The sequence below is a fragment of the Dendrobates tinctorius genome, unplaced genomic scaffold, assembly GCF_039654945.1.
Source record: "Dendrobates tinctorius isolate UK_male_01 unplaced genomic scaffold, ASM3965494v1 ptg000029l, whole genome shotgun sequence".
Lineage (NCBI taxonomy): Eukaryota > Metazoa > Chordata > Amphibia > Anura > Dendrobatidae > Dendrobates > Dendrobates tinctorius.
This window is the reverse complement of record NW_027361697.1, coordinates 839739-860828: the sequence shown is the minus strand read 5'-3', so window position 1 is coordinate 860828 and position 21090 is coordinate 839739. Positions and strand designations below refer to the sequence as shown.

General features: G+C 42.1%; 1 protein-coding gene across 5 annotated transcripts in view; it reads left to right on the top strand.

The window, feature by feature from the left end:
* ASTN1 (astrotactin 1) overlaps positions 1–21090 on the top strand; it is a 577374-nt gene that overhangs the window by 413482 nt on the left and 142802 nt on the right. For all 5 annotated transcript variants that reach the window (XM_073571288.1, XM_073571291.1, XM_073571289.1 and 2 more), the window contains 5 exons: positions 1384–1551; positions 1866–1950; positions 5118–5192; positions 9524–9661; positions 10062–10212. In XM_073571288.1, coding sequence (XP_073427389.1) covers positions 1384–1551; positions 1866–1950; positions 5118–5192; positions 9524–9661; positions 10062–10212 — 617 coding nt within the window. The remainder of the gene's footprint in view (positions 1–1383; positions 1552–1865; positions 1951–5117; positions 5193–9523; positions 9662–10061; positions 10213–21090) is intronic.

Genomic DNA, 21090 nt, shown 5'->3' with positions numbered 1-21090 from the left:
AAGGTAACGTTCTCCTGGCGTTAACCAAACCCAGACTCGTCCATCAGACTCCAGAAAGAGAAATGTGATCTGTCATTTCATAAAACAAGCTTTCACTGCTCCAGGGTCCATTAACCCATTAGCCCATTACCCCACTCCATCTAAAGCTTGTCATTATGCTAGGTAAGTTACGGTTTGCATGCAGCTGCTCAGCCATGAAAATCCATCCCATAAAGCTCCATGTATTCATTTGTTTTTGTGCTGATGTTAATGTCAGAGGAGATTTGGACTGTAGAGTTGATGACTATTCTGTCCTCTGCTCCTCATCACTCGATGACCTTGCACTGTCATTTTACATGGTCTGCACTTCGTGACAGAGTAGATGCGGTTCCTCATACTTTTGCCAATGCAGTGTACACATTAACATTTTTAATAAATGAATATGCTATGTAGTCTTCAGTCTGGGGTGGCCCCCGGCTACCTTCTCTCTCCAACTGCAGTTGATTGACAGGTTTCTAACCATGTTTGTTCATCGAGAGAGACCTGTCAATCAACTGCAGTTGGAGAGAGATACTGGACAAGATGGCTTTTCAAACTATGTTTTCTCTGAAACATTGCGGTATTTCAGGGTTATACATAACTGCCTTAAATTTCATGTACAGGCTATATTTAATTTAATTTTATTACCTTTAACCCGTGTTGAACGAGACACCACTATGGCAAAAATACATGCAGCAATGTTTCGCGTTACTGTCCTTCTTCAGGCTAATTGTGCCAGTAGTCCAGTCTGGTATTTCCACTGTGTCACACCGGTTGATGAAGAAAATTGGCGTGCACTCGATAGGTTTCTCGAGGTGCTGGTGGAACGGGATGTGAAAACCCTGGTAGGACATATGCTTTCTAACTGTGCCACACTGGACTGCTGATGTTAAACCTGATGAAGAGCAATAACCTGAAACGTTGCTACATATAATTTTGCAATAATGGTGTCTCAGCTAACAAAAATTAATAAAGCTTGCACTAATTTTCCTTGAATTCTGACCCTTTTTCTTCATGACATTTTTTACTATGAAGATAAGGTTAACTCAAGTCTTATCTCCCGATCCAAGTTTTGGTTCTAAACATTAATATAAATGTATGCTGGCCAGTCTTAAAGTGGCTTTGCAAAAATAATTGTGTTGCACCAAATTTAATGAGCAGAAACTTTTTTCAACCTGCACTGTTTTCGTTAAATTGGAAATGTCTTAAACTTCTTGGCCAATGAAACCCAACCATAATGATATTTCAACCACTGAGAAGATGTTTTCACATATTTGACATACATTCATTATGTTTGCATGTAATAATTGTGAATATATACTGGCATATATGATAAGTAACTGACACGTTATCCCTTACATTTAGGAAGTCGCTTCATCCTCCTGGAGGGAAGCCAGTTAGATGCCAGTGACTGGTTGAACCCTGCACAGGTAGTTCTCTTCTCACAAATGAACTCCAGTGGTCCCTGGGCCTTAGACCTTTGTGCAAAACGAATTCTGGACCCTTGTGAGCATTTATGTGACCCTGAAACAGGTATTAAATCTTATGATCATTGTAAGTATTGGCTTTTTTATACAGTTTTTACGACAATGAATACTTTTGGATAGCGGAACTCGCTAAGCTTCAACCAATCTAGGGTGACTCTTAAAATCAATTACATGATGATTGCATTTCCTAATTTCAATCAACTTAACAGAGCATTGAACAATATCAAGTTCTTAAACTCTTTAATTTTTATAACTTGAGATGTATTCAATCTAGACCAAATTTTTTTAATTCTTCGTGAAACAATCCTAGTAGAGTAGAGGTCATGACAGGTCTGAGACAGATATTCTTTCTACTTCCAGGAGAATGTTTATGCCATGAAGGCTACATGAGAGATCCAGTGCATAAGCACCTCTGTATTCGGAATGAATGGGGTACTAACCAAGGGTATGTACCAAAAACCAATAATTTCTGACATATTTATATTTCTAATATTGATATCCTCCCACATTAATCTTTCCAAAATTTCCTGATGAGGCTGTAAAATTCATTGTTTATGTTGGGTTATTTCTTTGTCTATATTGGATGGGATAGGTTTAGAGTCTCTCTTTCAGTTGTCTGTGTATTTATGCATTTCTAAGAGAGATGGAAAAATGTAGAGTCCTAAAAAAATGTTCTGGAATCGTTATGTTTTAAAATAATACATAAACATAGAATAGCCGACAGCACTCTTGGTATATACAGTGTAAGTCCACATTTTTGTATGCAGAACATTATGAAGGCTATCACAAAAATGACATTCAAGGCCAAGGGTTGTATGAGATAAGTAAAGCATATCTGAGACCGCAGTACTCTGATCTATGAACAGTCAGGTGCTGTCATTAGGCTCCAAGCACTAGAATAGGGGTTGAACTACAATACCAGACCCAACCTATGGACATGAGTGGCCCTGTATTTGGAAGAAAGTGGCCATATTGTTCTAATCTCATACAATACTGTTAAAGAGAAACAGTTAGCACCTTTTTCCAAGCTAAGCTAAAGGCATGTCCATAATGGCTCTGTTATATAGATTAAGTCAATACCCTTAGTGAAGATGTAAGGTTCGGCAAGGGTGGTAGTCATGGCTGAGGACTTCTGCTCCATCACACCCAGGCCTCCCCTCACATAAACATAGTGTCCCTTAGTCAGCATGCCTGTGTCTTCAGGTCCAGCGTTGTCAGGTTCTCTTCTGCAGACGATTTCGCAAGAATTGAGACACAGTCCATTTCAACTTGAAACTGAACATCTTTACTGTTTCCATTTCTCAGCACATCCAAGTATTGCACAGCATTAACCGCAGGTTGCACATCACATGTATCTTCATCTTTCCCTGCTCTACTTGCTATGTCCACTAGTTCATTATGGGGTAATAGCACTTTTGGCAGTACCGCAGTATCCTCCTTGTCCAGAATCACTGTATTTTGGGATCCCCTTGTCCGTTTCACCCTGGATTGGAGGGCATCAGCCCGTGCAATGACCTGCCAAATATTGGACAATCTGCGCCCTGTACTCTTCCCAGACTGCTTTCTTTCTTCTCTTCCAAACTGCTCCAACACAGATACTTAATACTGTTCTTCTGTCCTAAGGATCCCTGAATGGCTGGGCTTCACTGCTTCCTTAACATTACGGGTCTGCTGCTGCATCCTGGGCCTATAACCCATGTAGAGGGTTTTGGCACCCAGGCCCTTCTGCCTTTCCTAACACTGTGCACTTACTACACAGCAGCCCCTCCTAAGTTAACTATTTCCTATACTAAGCTACATCCAACTGTATTTACGTTTGCTATGATGCCCCATCTAGTGGCCCATATTATAACTGCACTTACCCTATACATAGCAGCACAAAGGAACATCTTATCAAATATACATTTAGCAAAAAATGGTAATACACATAATAGTGTGGCAGTACCATTATATAGAAACGGTAATACACATAATAGTGTAGCAGTACCATTATATAGTAACGGTAATACACATAATAGTGTAGCAGTTCCATTATACATACATTTATAAAACACTATAACATATGGCGCCGGGAAGAGCGAGAAAGGAAAGGTATAGCAGTAATATAGTATACCCCTTACAAAGAAATGCACTTTGTGGCTTTTTAATCAGCATTTGAAGTTTTCAGGTAATGGGATTTAGGTGCACAGAGGCAGGACTGTGCACTTGGCCTTCTCCTCTTGCCCTGTGCTCTCGTCGCCCGTGGACAGTAGTGTGACCGCAAAAAATCGATGTCGGAATTTTGTCCGTCTGGACCCCACAAAACGATTCCCCTTTCCAGATATTGAGATAGCCAAAATTTGAGCTCGATCAAACAACGTTAACCCGTGCCGCTCGTCGCTCAAAGTTTGAAAAAATCCAAATTGAGGTATTTTAAGATTTAGGTATTTTGCATAGTCTGTTAGACTTTAAAGAATGTGACAACAACATTGCAGAAATAGCCCTGACCAAATTTTCGAACCATTTGTGGTATTTGAATGCAGAGTTGGTGGGATTATCGTTTTTTGATCCCACCATTACAGACAATGAAAAGTTGTTAATGGCTAATAAATTGCTCAGTAGCACAGATGAACCATCAGAGCACGCTAGGGTTGTAAATCCAAAAGTTAGGAAAGAAAAATTAAAAGAGGTAGGAAGTAACCGACTTTAACGACCTTCTGACAAAAGATGAAGAACAAAAGCAATATGTCCTGCAAGTTGTAAGCAAATGCCGAGCATTATATTCTGACGTTTCAAAAACTACTTTAACAAAAGCTCTAGAATAGATTAGATAACTATGTAAAATTATCAACTCATGTAGGTTAGCGTGCTCTGATGGTTCATCTGTGCTACTGAGCAATTTATTAGCCATTAACAACTTTTCATTGTCTGTAATGGTGGGATCAAAAAACGATAATCCCACCAACTCTGCATTCAAATACCACAAATGGTTCGAAAATTTGGTCAGGGCTATTTCTGCAATGTTGTTGTCACATTCTTTATAGTCTAACAGACTATGCAAAATACCTAAATCTTAAAATACCTCAATTTGGATTTTTTCAAACTTTGAGCGACGAGCGGCACGGGTTAACGTCGTTTGATCGAGCTCAAATTTTGGCTCTCTCAATATCTGGAAAGGGGAATCGTTTTGTGGGGTCCAGACGGACAAAATTCTGACATTTTTTCCCCCCCATATGAGATCCGGTCACCCTAGTGGACAGCACCATTGACAAATTTCAAAAGGAGGCAGGTCACCGAAAAAGCAGTAACTTGTCATTCAAAGACCTGGGCAGGTAGAAGGGCAAGGGCAGGAGAAGACCTAATGCATAGTCCGGCCTCTGTGCACCTAAATCTCATTAATCGAAGACTTCAAATGCGGAAATGGATTAAAGAGCTACAAAGCGGTTTCTTTGCTGAAGGTATCAATTAAATCTGTATAACAGCTCTATTACAGCCAAGTCTTTACTTTAACTTGCAAAATCATGCAGACAGGTTCCCTTTAAGATACAGTTTATTTTTAATTATTCAAAAGTTTTAGTTTATTTTTAATTCATTTATTTTTGTTATTTATGTATTTATTTCCTTTTTATGCAGCCCCTGGCCGTACACTATGTTTCAGAGGGGATTTGATCTGGTTTTAGGGGAACAGCCAGCAGACAAGATATTCAGGTATAGTATAAGATTACAAATCTCAGTGATTCCTAACTTAACTTATAAAAGGAGTTGGCTCAATATGATAATTGAGTGGAATTGTAAAGCTCAGAGAAATTTATAAGTCTATAGCTTCTTGCTCATTTTCTCTGAGGTGGCCGACCTCCTTGGTAATTAGTGCAGCACTCGGATGCTCGTTGGATCCGGTCAGCTTCAGTGCCAATCCATTCCTCCCATGCTGCAAAGACAAAACTGCCTATGGCAGCAGCAGAGGAGAGTGCTCAGTTTGGCCCAGTGACTCAACCATGCCACCAACCTGATCAGTCAATCTTTGGAATTGCGCTGCCTAGAAGCAAGCAGAGAGCTGGGAGTCAGGAGAGCGCTCCTGAAGATTGATCTTGAGAACAACTCTTTAAAGTGAACCTGTCAGCAGGATTACGCTCAGTAACCTACAGACAGTGTCAGGTTGGCGCCATTATACTGAATAAATGATACCTTGGTTGATGAAATCCGTCTTGTGGTTGTTGTGTAATCTTTATTGCCAGTTTTAAGCTAATGATATGCCTGTGCTACGGGGCCGAGCTGCAGGTTTTTTTTATTTTTTTGATATATATATATATAGCTATAATATTCATTATGTAAACTAGGGGGCAGGTCAGTGAGGGATCAGTAACTTGTCAGAAGCCATACTGGTGAATACCCAATCAGCGCACCATGAAGACCCCCCTCCAGGCCCACCCCAGAGCACTAGCATATCACTAACTCAATACTGAAAATACAGATTAAACAACAACCACAAGACAGATTTCATTACCCAAGGTATCGTTGTAATCAGTATAACAGCGCTGACCTGACACTGTCTGTAGGTTTCTGTGCACAATCCTGCTGACAGGTTCCCTTTAAGTAAAGTTCATTTGTTGAACATAATTGTGGAAATTGATGCAAAAAAATGACCAATGGTCGTATCACCAACAAGGGCAGATCAGATCATTACTATTTTCCGCACTCGCTGTAGGAAATCTCTTACTTATAATTGCTAGGAGCAACAACTACAATTTATGGTACGCTATATATATAAAGTGTAATATAACGCGTATATCACAAAAGCTGTCATCATTGTTGTAAACTCGGCCTGTGACCTTGACAGCTACCAGCGTCTTCTCCTCGCTGAGAGCATCTCTTACGGTCATATTTGCCCATCACCTTCATTTGTAATGTCTCGCAGGCTGACAGACACCAAGGACTAGAATAACAGCCATGACCTGAAGGTCCAGGGTGCTCCTCAATGAATCTTCTCATGTCACAACATGTTTCAGAATTTCTGTACAATATATAGTATTTTTGTGTGATGGATTCATAGACGCTTTTTCAGGCAGTCTTGTCAAATCCTGATGCAAAATATTGACTCAGTATTCCAAGAGGTGAAAACTGAATTTTCTATATATTTTTTTTAATAAATATTTATCATAATTTTTTAAAGGGAACCTGTCATGTAAAAAAAAAAAAAGCTATTAACCTGCAGATGTCCGACGGATTAGACTGCAGGTTAATACTGTTTTGAATCTACCCGGCGCTCTCACTAAGAGTCCAGCTGCCTGGAGGAAATGGACTGTACTTCTTCCCACAGCCTCCGGTTTTCAGTCATAGAGGCGCATCTGCCACAGTTTTAGTCACCGCTCAGTGCATAGTGATTTGCAGCTGTAACCGCTCCCTGGAACTTACTGACAGCCAGCACTATATGAGAGCCGTCTGTCTGCCAGTGACAGAAAGGCTACTGGGAGGAATACAGGTCATTTCCTCCTGGCAGCGGGACTCTCAGTGTGAAAACTGAGCACCTTCAGAAAGCTTTTATCCTATAATATAATATATAATATAATAGCATTTTTTTAATGACAAGTTTCCTTTAAACTCTAGCTAGCTTTTTGAACATAGAACTTGGGGTACATTGAGTTTATGTGTCCAAGTTACAAAATGTTTCAAAAGATAAATAAATGTCAAACAGAAATTAAAGGGAATCTATCACCAGTTTTTGGTATCCCATATGTGAGCAGCATAATGTAGAGACTGAGACCCTGATAAAACGATAACCCTGATATTCTGTTAAAATCAATGTTTCCTCTGCTGCAGATCTGCCATTTCTCTGAATGCTGAGCTCTGTATAACTCTGCCCACACCACTGATTGACAAGCCTTCTGTACACTGTGCATAGGCAGAAAGCTGCCAATCAGTGGTAGAGATAAGGTTATACAGAGCTCATTAATTTGGAAAACTACACGGCAGCAACTTTACTAGTCCTCTAGTGATAATCTCCTGCTGAGAAAACTGTAATTTTATCAAAACTACAGCAAGCATCCCAATGAAGTAGGCAAGAAGTGATACATCGCTGGAATCAGTGCCTCTGCCCCTGCATTATGCTGCTCTTAGATTAAGTAGTAAGATCCTGGTGACATATTTCCTTTAAACAAAGACTACAACTCTTCCCACAGCAAAGAAAGTGTTTCATAAATTGCATCAAGGATACTCTTTCAAAAACAATGCCCGGTCTGTAGCTTGTGTTCGGTATTGAGGCTTAGTCAGCTCCATTGAAGAGGAAGACGCAGAGCTGCAATACCACTCATAGCCTTGAAGACAGGGGTGGCGTTGAGTGTGAAAGAAAGCGGCCATTAAAATTGAGTAAATGTCCCAAAATTAATATTGAGCAGATTTGCTGAATTCAGTGGGGGGGGGAATGTTTTGTCATCTAATACATTTGATGCAAATTGAGTAGACCTGGAAGGAGTTAAAGCAAAAAAACAATCATACGGGCCTCTCCTCGCCCCTGCCCTCTGCTATTCCGCCGCCGGTCCTTCAGATGGCAGCTCTATATTCTCTCTATTTAATCTTGCTTTCAGCCATCGTAAAGCTTGGCACAATGCCTCTCAATGTCGTGTGTCACGCTGGAAGCTGGCGCGTGCGCTCATCAATTACGTGGGTCCTGTGCCACGTCACGGCTTGTCGTCTAACGAATGGAAAACCTATTCGGAAGGCAGATAAAAGAGAGAACATAAAAGACAAAGGATAGAGGAGAGATGAGCCAATCAGAGGACCAGCGGTGGAAGCTTAGGAAGGGCCAAAGAAGGGGAAATATAACATTTTTCTGGCTGCTAATTTGCTGGATTTGTACAAAATAATTTTCAAAATATTCAGGTTCTAATTATACCACTTTTTTATTTGAGAAAAATAAAATTTGCAGTGGGGATGGGACAAGCACCAAAACAGGACCTGGAGCGGAAAATGCAATATTTTTGGTTTTATTTTTAAATATTGGTGGTAAAATAACGCACTTAAGCCTTATGACTGCACCATTCACAATAGGTGATGTCACAGCTCACCTCCTGCTCCTGTACAATGACTGATAACACCTCTATATACAATAGAAAGCATAACATCCACCATTCACAATAGGTGATGTCACAGCTCACCTCCTGCTCCTGTACAATGACTGATAACACCTCTATATACAATAGAAAGCATAACATCCACCATTCACAATAGGTGATGTCACAGCTCACCTCCCCCTCCTGTACAATGACAGATAACACCTCTATATATAGTAGATTAAACAGGATCCACCATCTTCAATAGATAAAAGTGGATCTGCCATTGACAATAGGTGATGTCACAGCTCACCTTCTCCTGTATTATAATGACTGATAACACCTCTATATACAGTAGATGACACAAGATCCACCATTCACAATAGATGTCACAGCTCACCTCCTTCACTTTTTCCTATACAATTACTGATAAAACCTCTATATACAGTAGATAAACACAATATTCACCATTCACAATAGGAGATGTCACAGCTCACCTCCTCCACCTTTTCCTATACAATGATTGATAAAACCTCTATATACAGTAGATAACACAATATTCATCATTCATAGTAGGAGATGTCACAGCTCACCTCCTCTTCCTTTTCCTATACAATGACTGATAACACTTCTATATACAGTAGATAACACAAGATCCACTGCTCACAATAGATGATGTCACAGCTCACCTCCTCCTCCTCCAAAACAGGATCTGAGTCAGTCTACTAGGGTCCATGTGGCAACAGGCAGTAGGAGTCTAATATTGGGCCTTGTAGCCAGTGTGAAAAAGTATTCAATTTCTGATTATTCATTTATTTATATTGTGATATAAAAAATAATATAAATATATATATATACCAGTTTATTCTAAAGACACATTCTCTCTGTAACGTGTTGTTGATCATCAAATTAGTCAATATCTGCAATAAGATCTTCTCTATTGGATTATTCTGTAAATAGTCATGTGTTAGCACAATTTTCTTTCCATCACAGATTCACTTATACACTGGGGGAAAGCATGTGGCTTCCTCTCAGCAAGAGCTTTGTCATACCCCCTGCCGAACTGGCCATTAATCCATCAGCCAAGTGTAAAACAGACATGAGTGTTATGGAGGATGCGGTGGAGGTCAGGTGAGTGCGCGGGGGATGCACAGGGGAGACGTGGTGTCACGGAGCACATCCTCTCCCTGCGCTCTGATTAATGTGCCCGCATGTATCAGGGACATGTTGTGCTATCATGGCTATATATTGAATGCATGCTTTGACATTTGCTGGCATAAAACGGAGGCGGCATTTGTGCCCTATGATTAGTATGTTCTCACCAACACATCTCTCACTTTTTTTGCCTCTGTCTCAATCCTTCCCTTTCTCTAAATCTATTTCCCCCTCGCCCTGACCTCCCCTCTTGCCCCTTGCACTGATATGCAGCCTTTTTTTCTAGCTTTCCTTGATTTGATGGATTTCCTCCCTCTCTCTTCCTATCTATCATCCTACTCCCTGCCTCCTTCCCTATTGTTTGCTTTGCCCACAGAGAGGAGCTTATGACCTCCTCCTCATTTGATAACCTTGAGATTCTGCTAGACTCCTTTGGACCAGTTCGAGATTGCTCCAAAGGGAACGGGGGCTGTAGCAAGAACTTTCGATGTGTTTCTGACCGCAAGTTGGATTCCAGCGGCTGCGTGGTAAGTTTACCATATATGATAATTAAACTATAAAGGGATATCATTAGTGATGAAGAAATATGCTGGGATAAGGCACTTGTGTGTTAATAGAGTATATTCAATAAAGTTCAATATGGGTAGCGGTCGATGAGGAGCGCCAGGAGGGTGGCAAATAAAATGAACGAGAGTCAGTGATCCACTGTAGCTCCAGCCGTACACCTCTGGTGGAGGATAGTAAGCTAGGACGAAGAAAATCAATGGTCAACGGAGTGCTGTAAATACAAAAACAAAACAAGTATTCTTCTTTAACCCACAACGCGTTTCAACGGTAACCCCGTCTTCATCAGGTGGCAGTTCCACCTGTTCCAACTGTTACCTGATGAAGACGGGGTTACCATTGAAACGCGTTGTGGGTTAAAGAAGAATACTTGTTTTGTTTTTGTATTTACAGCACTCCATTGACCGTTCATTTTCTTTGTCCTAATAGAGTATCTTCGGTATGCTCGAATACTATGTTCGAGTTCCCGTGGCTGTTTGACAGCTGCAACACATGCAGGGATTACTTGTTTGTTAGACAATCCCTGCATATGTTGTGGCTGTCGAAGGGCCATGAGACATGCAGCCACGGGAACTTGAACATAGTATTAGAGCACTCCGAAGACACTCTATTAACACACGAGCATGCTCAGATAACACCTTATCCCAGCACGCTTGCTCATCACTAGATGTTATATCTAATGTCTATTGTGTAATACAGCATATTCTTCCCTGTATGCAGAAATGTAAAGCGAGTGTGTCAGCAGAAACAGTTCAGTGCATCTTTCCACCTACTTGTTTTACATCTATCTCCACCTCCTCTGGTTCTTGTGTAAAACCAGAACTGTCAACCAAGGAAAAAGAGAGCGGAGATAGATGGAATATAAGTAAGTGAGAAGGTGCACTGTACTGCTCAGCCATAGCCATGGTGCACTGAGCACCTGTGCTTGGTTTGAGAAGTCATTTTCTGCTGGCAGACTAATTTAAGGCTGGAAATACACTTAGATTTCACTTACATTGTTTTTCAAAAGAACAATGACAGAGTCCAGCAAAATTTAATTTTACAATTTTGAGATTTTAAGGGGTTATTAGGGACTAGAAAAATATGACTGCTTATTCCAAAATCAATGGCACACCTTCCATGCATTGGAAGAATTATGTAAAATGGAAACTTAGAAGTAATTTGCAAAATCAGGCGGTTCTGTAATTGTAATCCGGTCATACAATATTTTGGCCAAGCACAGCCTTTCCAAGTATGTTTAACACTAGCACATGTGTATTTACATTATACACTCACTGGCCACTTTATTAGGTACACCATGCTAGTAACGGGTTGGACCCCCTTTTGCCTTCAGAACTGCCTCAATTCTTCGTGGCAGAGATTCAACAAGGTGCTGGAAGCATTCCTCAGAGATTTTGGACCATATTGACATGATGGCATCACACAGTTGGCGCAGATTTGTCGGCTGCACATCCCTGATGCGAATCTCCCGTTCCACCACATCCCAAAGATGCTCTATTGGATTGAGATCTGGTGACTGAGGAGGCCATTTGAGTACAGTGAACTCATTGTCATGTTCAAGAAACCAATCTGAGATGATTCGAGCTTTATGACATGGCGCATTATCCTGCTGAAAGTAGCCATCAGATGCCTGTTCTTAGCTGAGACGAGTGGTACCCAGTGTGGTCTTCTGCTGCTGTAGCCCATCTGCCTCAAAGTTCGACGCACTGTGCGTTCAGAGATGCTCTTCTGCCTACCTTGGTTGTAACGGGTGGCAATTTGAGTCACTGTTGCCTTTCTATCAGCTCGAACCAGTCTGCCCATTCCCCTCTGACCTCTGGCATCAACAAGCCATTTCCGGCCACAGAACTGCCGCTCACTGGATTTTTTTTCTTTTTCGGACCATTCTCTGTAAACCCTAGAGATGGTTGTGCGTGAAAATCCCAGTAGATCAGCAGTTTCTGAAATACTCAGACCAGCCCTTCTGGCACCAACAATCATGCCACGTTCAAAGGCACTCAAATCACCTTTCTTCCCCATACTGATGCTCGGTTTGAACTGCAGGAGATTGTCTTGACCATGTCTACATGCCTAAATGCACTGAGTTGCCGCCATGTGATTGGCTGATTAGAAATTAAGTCTTAACACACAGTTGGACAGGTGTACCTAATAAAGTGGCCAGTGAGTGTATATACACGTATTAATGACATCAATACATAGTGATAGAAGTCATAAGGGACATCGTCGAAACAGGGTTCGCCAAACAAAAGCATGATACAAAGGTAGATTTGTCATAAAGTGTCTAAGGGGTAATATTTCTCCTTATGGAGAGTCACATACCTGACATGCCAGTGTAAGGAGGCTTAGTTTCAATGCATTGCTCCTCTGGGAAATTAAATATGCAAATTGCCTCTTCAGAGAGGAAGAGGACTAGAACTCTAGTGCCACCTATTGGAAGTAGCAATCTTAAAAGTCAATATCGACCCTTTAAAAAGCCTTGCCATATGTTTCAGTACAAAAGCTGAACCAGAATCTCAATTTCCAGAAACGTGTTTCGGGGGTGTTGCCCCTCGTCAGTGCAAAGCAAGAGATCTAATTTGGCTGTATGAGAGACTTCTGACTGAGGCTTAAAGGGGAAGATTTCTTCTGATGGATAGTAACATGCCAAAAATGAGCTTATAATGTGTACAACACCTATAAGGGCTCATTCAAACGTAATCCATGTTTTTCACAGATAACACTTGTGCCTATTCTAGTCTATGGGGATACTCACATATCCAATATTTTTGTCAGACCAAGCGGTCTATGCAAAATTGCAGAGACTTGTACAATATTGATTTGAGCGTTGGTTCAAAGTCGCCAATGTGACAAAAATAAATTGGACCGCACTCGGATGCCGTATTTTTCACAGACTGGTTGATCGAAGAAGCTGTGGAAACTCTTTCCAAGAATCAGGTTAGAAAACCTGATGAAACATTGACTAAATTATGATGGTAAAAAAAAACTTCTACTCTGTCCAAACACCTATTGAACTCAGATCAAAAACACTGATGAAACTTGGACCGATTCTCTCGAATGAGAAAAATCACTTATTTCTGCACTAGAGGGCATGCGCATAAAAGAACCAAGAATGCCGTGTCATCTAAAAGATAGGAAGCTGATTCCGGTTCCAGCACACACGTCACAAAAATACAACTGATGCTTCACATGCACATTTTTTTTCATCATTTTTTCTGTAGTATCTATGGGCAAGGAGAATCCATTTGGGGGCCACACACCAGTCATTGTTTTATGGAATCTGGAGTGCTGTTAAATCCGTCGTGCTCGACAGGTTTTGTGCGATATTACATCTTTACGTGTTTTTAAGAAAAAGTAACTTTTTTTTCTAATCCTGAAAAAAACTCTTTAAATGAGTTTCCTGGGATTGAAAAAAAAAAAAAGTATTATTTATTTTCCTTAGAAATAGCGCCACTTTTGTCTCCCGCAATTTGTGGTATTGCACCTCTGATCCATTGACTTGAAAAGGGACTTGGCAATGTTTGGGTAACCTTTCTTCTTCTCCCAACAGTTCCTTTAAATTTCATATGGATTTTTTTTCTTGCTCAATCTGTAGGCAGAATTAAAGGGCAGGGTGGCTTCCCATGTGCGCTAGGGGTTAGTCTCATGTGTACCGACAGCCATATTGTCTGTCTGATTGGGTGAAAATACAGAAGAGGTGGGAAACATATTATCGGCCCTGCAGTGTTTTCGGATATGATCATTGCTGAACTCCGGCTAGGTGTCATACTGGGAAAGGGTATTTGCATTTCAAAGTTAATCAAAACTATTTTCTTTGTTGATTATACGACATGAATGGGCAAGAAATAAAAGCCTCTGGTGCCCCAGTGATAATATTCATCTGTACATCCTAACGCTGCCATTAAGGCTGCAAGCTACTTACAGCTTTATAGAATTAACTTATATAAAAATTGAGCAATACATTGCCTTAATTATCCTGTATTGTTCCATTTTATATAGTACAGTTACAGCCTGAAATATATGCAGAGCGGCGCTCATCATGGCTTCAGAGCTGCAATCACTCACCATCCTTTGCAAACTCAATATCTGCATTTATTTCTTTATTATTTAATTTATTATCTTAAATCGTTGCTCAATGTATTGATGTTTTTTCTTCCAAACCCACCATACCCAAGCACGCTCATTTTGGCTGAGCATTCTTGTGTATCCAATGAAGTGAGGATAGTAAGCTAATATACGAGTACTGGCTTAGCTCCAATGGAAAAATGGAAAAATCTTTGTTTTACTGAGACCTGGTTGAATGACACCATCCCTGATTGTAGTCTGGATCTACCTGGTTTTGTTATCTACAGAGCTGACCGTGATTGTGTAGCTTCAGGTAAACAAAGGGGGGGTGGGGTATGTCTCTACATCAACACTAGCTGGTGCTGTGATGTTAACATACTGGGAAAAGGTTGCTCTCCAGATCTAGAGTACCTTGCACTCAATTGTAGACCATTTTACGCTCCAAGAGAGTTTTCATCTATGGTTCTGGTTGCAGTATATATTCCCCCTCAAGCATCTGTTAAAGCTGCTATTGGTGAATTAGCTTGCAAAATATCAGAATGGGAGAAAGGATCTCCTGAAGCATTTGTGATCGTAATGGGGGACTTTAACAAAGGAAAACTCAACCTGGATCTCCCCAAATTTACTCAACATATAAACTGCTTCACGAGAGAGAACAATACGCTTGATCACTGCTATACTGTCTTAAAAGGGGCCTACAGGGCAGTGAGGAGAGCAGCAGTGGGCTTATCAGATCATTGTCTAATTCATTTAATTCCAGCCTACAGGCAAAGGTTGAAAACATCCAAACCTACAGTTTATACAAAGAAGACATGGTCTGAGGAGGCAAAATTGCAACTGCAAGCATGCTTTGAATGCACGGACTGGGAGGTATTCCAGGAAACATGCTCGGGTCTGGATGAATGGGTTGATGCAGTGTCCTCATATACCCGTTTTTGTGAAGACACGTTTATTCCATCCAAATCTGTCCACTTTCGGGGAAACAACAAGCCGTGGTTTACAAATAAAGTCAGGTTGATCCGTAAGAGAAAAGAGGAGGCTTATAAAGCAGGCGATATTACTGAATTCAAGAAACTTAGGAACTCGCTATCTAAAGAGATCAAGTTAGCCAAACACGAGTATGCAAAGATTCTGGAGGAAAGGTTCTCATCAAAAGCTACTAGATCTGCATGGAGAGGATTAAGAGAGGTCACCAATTATAAAAGCCACCCCACTATAGTGAACCCCAGCAGAAGTCTGGCAGCAGAGTTAAATGAATTCTACTGCAGATTTGAGGCAAGCTCTACACACAGTGGCTATTTATCTCTAAGCTCCTCAGTCTGTTCATATAAAGATCATTCATTGTGCAACACCCAAGTAGTGATCTCCGAGGCAGAGGTGATACGCATCCTGAAGGGACTTAAGGTCAAAAAGGCACCTGGCCCTGATGGTGTATCTCCAATGTGTCTGAAAGTATGTGCTACCCAGCTTGCCCCTATACTGACAAATATATACAATGTGTCACTGAAAGAGTGCGTTGTACCTCAGTGTTGGAAAAATTCCACAATTATCCCTGTCCCCAAGAAAGTGGGATCCTCTGAGTTGAACGACTATAGACCAGTAGCACTCACATCTGTAGCTATGAAAGTCTTCGAAAGAATTATGATGTCCCACCTGATAAAATTCACGCAGAAGCTATGGGACCCGCTTCAGTTTGCCTATAAGGAGAATCGTTCGGCAAACGACACTGTCAATCTGGCACTGAAGTACATTTTGGATCATACAGATGAACGGCACTCATATGTCCGGATTCTTTTCATGGACTTTAGCTCAGCGTTCAATACCATTGATCCGAATTTACTTCATAAGAAAATGGTAGCTCTTGGAGTCCCTCTCAACTTATGCTTGTGGATTTATAACTTCCTGACAGCCAGGATACAGAGTGTAAAAGTTGGACCATTCACTTCGGACACCTTGGTCACAAACATCGGGGCACCTCAGGGGTGTGTTTTGTCCCCGTTACTGTTTTCTCTCTATACGAATGATTGCATCTCTTCAGCAGACTCAGTAAAAATCTTGAAATTTGCCGATGATATGACACTGATTGGTCTCATCAGGGGAAATGCTGAAGACTTGTATCGGAGCGAGGTGGAAAGAATATGTGACTGGTGTAAAGCCAATAATCTTGTACTCAACACTAAAAAAACTGCTGAGATGGTTGTGGATTTTAGGAAAGATCAACATGAGATACTTCCAATCTACATCCATGACAAAGTGGTTCTTAGGGTCACAGAGACCAAATTCCTTGGTGTTATCATCTCTCATGATCTTAAATGGGGGAAAAACGTGGATGCTGTTATAAGAAAAGCACAACAGAGGATGTTCTTCCTGCGTCAGCTGAAAAGATATGGTTTGTCTAAGAATCTGCTGATCTTATTCTTTAATGCTGTCATCAGATCTGTGATTTGTTCCTCTCTGATAGTCTGGTATGGGGGAGCCACTGCGCATGACAAACTCCGCTTACAAAGGACTTTCAGAACAGCAGAGAGAATTATAGGCTCCCCCCTGCCTAAAATCCAGGATCTTTATGATAAGAGTATTCGATCCCACGCATTGAAAATTTCATCCGATCCCTCTCACCCGGGACACTCCTCATTCCAACTACTCCCTTCAGGACGTCGCTTCAGAGTCCCCAAATGCAGCACCAACCGCCATATGAACAGCTTCTATCCACTCTCTGTTCAACAATTAAATCGTCATATGTAGACTATATACTGTATCTGTCTTGTTAGATGTTACTTGTTGTATCTGTTGTTATATATTATGTTGCCTCTTTGCCACAAAGAATTCCTTGTATATATGTAATATGTACTTGGCGATAATAAATTTGATTGATTGATTGATTGATTGATAAAAAAAGGACTGGTGCTAACATTGAACTGGCAAAATGCTTCTTTCCCTTCTACATCATCAGTGGAGGGAGACTCAGGGACCTACTACATTGTAGATGGTCCGTGGGTTCAGCCAACATTAAAGGATTATTCCCAAGAAAAACGTTATCCCTTATCCATAAGATTGGAGATAACTTGCTGATTGCTGGGGTGGTCTGACCACTGGTGATAAGCATCAACTTTTTCCATCAGTAGAAATCATCTAAATAAATAGGTGGACAATATATTGTCCAGTGGTGGTCAGTGAATTTGTGGGAGTTTGATTCATGGACATTTTGCGAACAAGTGGATTAGTCATTAGAGTTGAGCGACTTTTGGTTTTTTAGGGTCGCGTTTCATTTCGTGAAACCCGACTTTTCCAAAAGTCGGGTCGAGCAAGATCGTCCGATTATAGGGAAAAGTCGGGGTCGTCCCGAAACACGAAACCCAATGTAAGTCAATGGGGAATAAAAGTCGGCAGTGAGAGGAGGACAGGAAACACACCAACAGTGCCCATTTGAATGCCAAAAGCATCAATTCTTCTTACTTAAGCTTGTCAACCTTAATTAACTTCATAATACAAGTTACGCACTGAAAAATGGGGGTTATTTGGCTACAGACTATGGGGGGGGAGGGCTGGCTCCAGGTTTTCATGTGCCCTGGGCGAAAGAGCGCCCCTTTAACACATACCACAACTCATCATGCTCCGATACGGCAGAGAAATAGCGGTAAAGTACAATGAAAAATACTTCACTTTTTACATCTCATGACGAGGCCCATCTATTTCTCCATACAGAATCATTGGTCCCATATAATGTTTGAAACAGTATATGATGAGCTCCACATAATGCTACAGTATATGTTGGTCCCCATGGATGAAGCTCTACTGTCTTATGGGCCCAAATAATGCTCCAAACATAATGGGCCCCATTTCTAATGCTCTAGTGTATAATGGGCCCTGTAAATGCTGCTCCAGTGTCTGATGTCCACCTTTGGAATGTTCCAGTGTATGGTGGGCCCCATCTATCATTCTCAGACGGTGTTAGGCCCAGTATGGATTGCATGTGATTGCACAAAGGTTAGAAAGGGTACCGTATCCCCAGATAACATGTATGGATAGCGTACACATTCAAAATATATGTCTCAGGAGGCAGGCTCAGACGGTGTTAGGTCCAGTATGGATTGCACGTGATTGCACAAAGGTTAGAAAGGGTACCGTATCCCCGGATAACATGTATGGATAGCGTACACATTCAAAATATATGTCTCAGGAGGCAGGCTCAGACGGTGTTAGGCCGAGTATGGATTGCACGTTATTGCACAAAGGTTAGAAAGGGTACCGTATCCCCAGATAACATGTATGGATAGCGTACACATTCAAAATATATGTCTCAGGAGGCAGGCTCAGACGGTGTTAGGCCCAGTATGGATTGCACGTGATTGCACAAAGGTTAGAAAGGGTACCGTATCCCCGGATAACATGTATGGATAGCGTACACATTCAAAATATATGTCTCAGGAGGCAGGCTCAGATGGTGTTAGGCCCAGTATGGATTGCACGTGATTGCACAAAGGTTAGAAAGGGTACCGTATCCCCAGATAACATGTATGGATAGCGTACACATTCAAAATATATGTCTCAGGAGGCAGGTTCAGACGGTGTTAGGCCCAGTATGGATTGCACGTGATTGCACAAAGGTTAGAAAGGGTACCGTATCCCCAGATAACATGTATGGATAGCGTACACATTCAAAATATATGTCTCAGGAGGCAAGCTCAGATGGTGTTAGGCCCAGTATGGATTGCACGTGATTGCACAAAGGTTAGAAAGGGTACCGTATCCCCAGATAACATGTATGGATAGCGTACACATTCAAAATATATGTCTATACATCAGGAGGCAGGCTCAGACGGTGTTAGGCCCAGTATGGATTGCAAGTGATTGCACAAAGGTTAGAAAGGGTACCGTATCCCCAGATAACATGTGTGGATAGCGTACACATTCAAAATATATGTCTATACATCAGGAGGCAGGCTCAGACGGTGTTAGGCCCAGTATGGATTGCACGTGATTGCACAAAGGTTAGAAAGGGTACCGTATCCCCGGATAACATGTATGGATAGCGTACACATTCAAAATATATGTCTCAGGAGGCAGGCTCAGACGGTGTTAGGCCCAGTATGGATTGCACGTGATTGCACAAAGGTTAGAAAGGGTACCGTTTCCCCGGATAACATGTATGGATAGCGTACACATTCAAAATATATGTCTCAGGAGGCAGGCTCAGACGGTGTTAGGCCCAGTATGGATTGCACGTGATTGCACAAAGGTTAGAAAGGGTACCGTATCCCCGGATAACATGTATGGATAGCGTACACATTCAAAATATATGTCTATACATCAGGAGGCAGGCTCAGACAGTGTCAGGCACAGTATGGATTTGATGGCCCAGATTACACAGCGTAGGAGCAGGGAGATGTAAAGATTGCAAATGCTGGGGCCCTGCCCAAGCAAGGGGGGCCCACTCGTGGGCGTCGGTACTGGCACTGGGCCCCTCATAGTACAGCGGTGTGTCTGACGGCGGGTGTGCACCACCACCGTCAGAGACACTTGATTGCACTATGAGGGACCCTGTGCCAGTGCCCGCGCCCAAGAGTCGGCCTACCCACCTGTCCAGGGCAACGGCACTCGCACGGTGTCGTGCGCTAGGTGGTGACCCCGGCCATGGGGGGGAGGCAGCACAGTTAGGGAGTTTTAGAAAGTGGCATATGTTGATGTTGGACATTCAGCTGATGCAAAAGGCAAAATAGGTGAAGTACCAGGAAGAGGTGGACCAAAGCAAGCCATTTTTCTGTCACCCTATGTGTCATCAGGGGAAGGTGGGACAAAATCCTTGGAAACCCATGCGTGGTTCATTTTAATGAAGGTTAGATCATCCACATTTTGGGTTGACAGACGGGTCCTTTTTTCTGTCAGGATTGATCCAGCTGCACTGAAGACTCTTTCCGATAGCACACTTGCAGCTGGGCAAGCGAGCTCCTGTAAGGCATATTGGGCCAATTCAGGCCAGGTGTCCAGTTTAGCGGCCCAATAGTCAAAGGGGAATGACCTGTGTGGGAGAACATCGATATGGGAGGAAAAGTAGTTTGTAACCATAGTTGACAACTGCTGTCTCCTGTCACTTTCCATCGATGCAGTATTACCAGTTGTGTGAGCGGTATTTGAAAAATCAGTCCACAACATTGTCATGAAACCCCTGTCTCCAACGCCACTTCTGCTGTGTGCACCACGAACACCTCTGCCAAGCTGCCCCCGGCCCGTACGGCTCGTGTGAGAACCATCACCGCTGCTGTGTGCTGGGAATGCCTCAAGCAACCGATTTACCAGAGTTGCTTGTTTATTAGCCAATATTAGGTCAAGGTTCTCCTGTGGCATGATGTTTTGTAATTTGCCTTTATAGCGTGGATCCAGGATGCTGGCCAACCAGTAGTCGTCATCGTTCATCATTTTGGCAATGCGGGGGTCCCTTTTTAGGATCCGCAAGGCATAATCTGACATGTGGGCCAATGTTCCCGGTGTCAATGATGCACTGCGAGTGCTGGGTGGAGGAGCACTTTCTGGCAAATCCACATCCCTCCAGTCACACACAAATCCTGTACCAGACCTTGCCACGCCAACATTTTCACTTGCCCCACGAGATGCATCCTCCTCCCCTAAGTAATCATCCCCATCATCATCCTCCTCCTCCTCTTCTTCCTCCACCTCGTCCAGGAGAGGTCCCTGAGCAGACAATGGCTGAATGTCATCAAGGATTCCCTCCTCCTCTTCCTCCTCATCAACATTGGCTGCAGACGCCTGCTCCTTAAGGT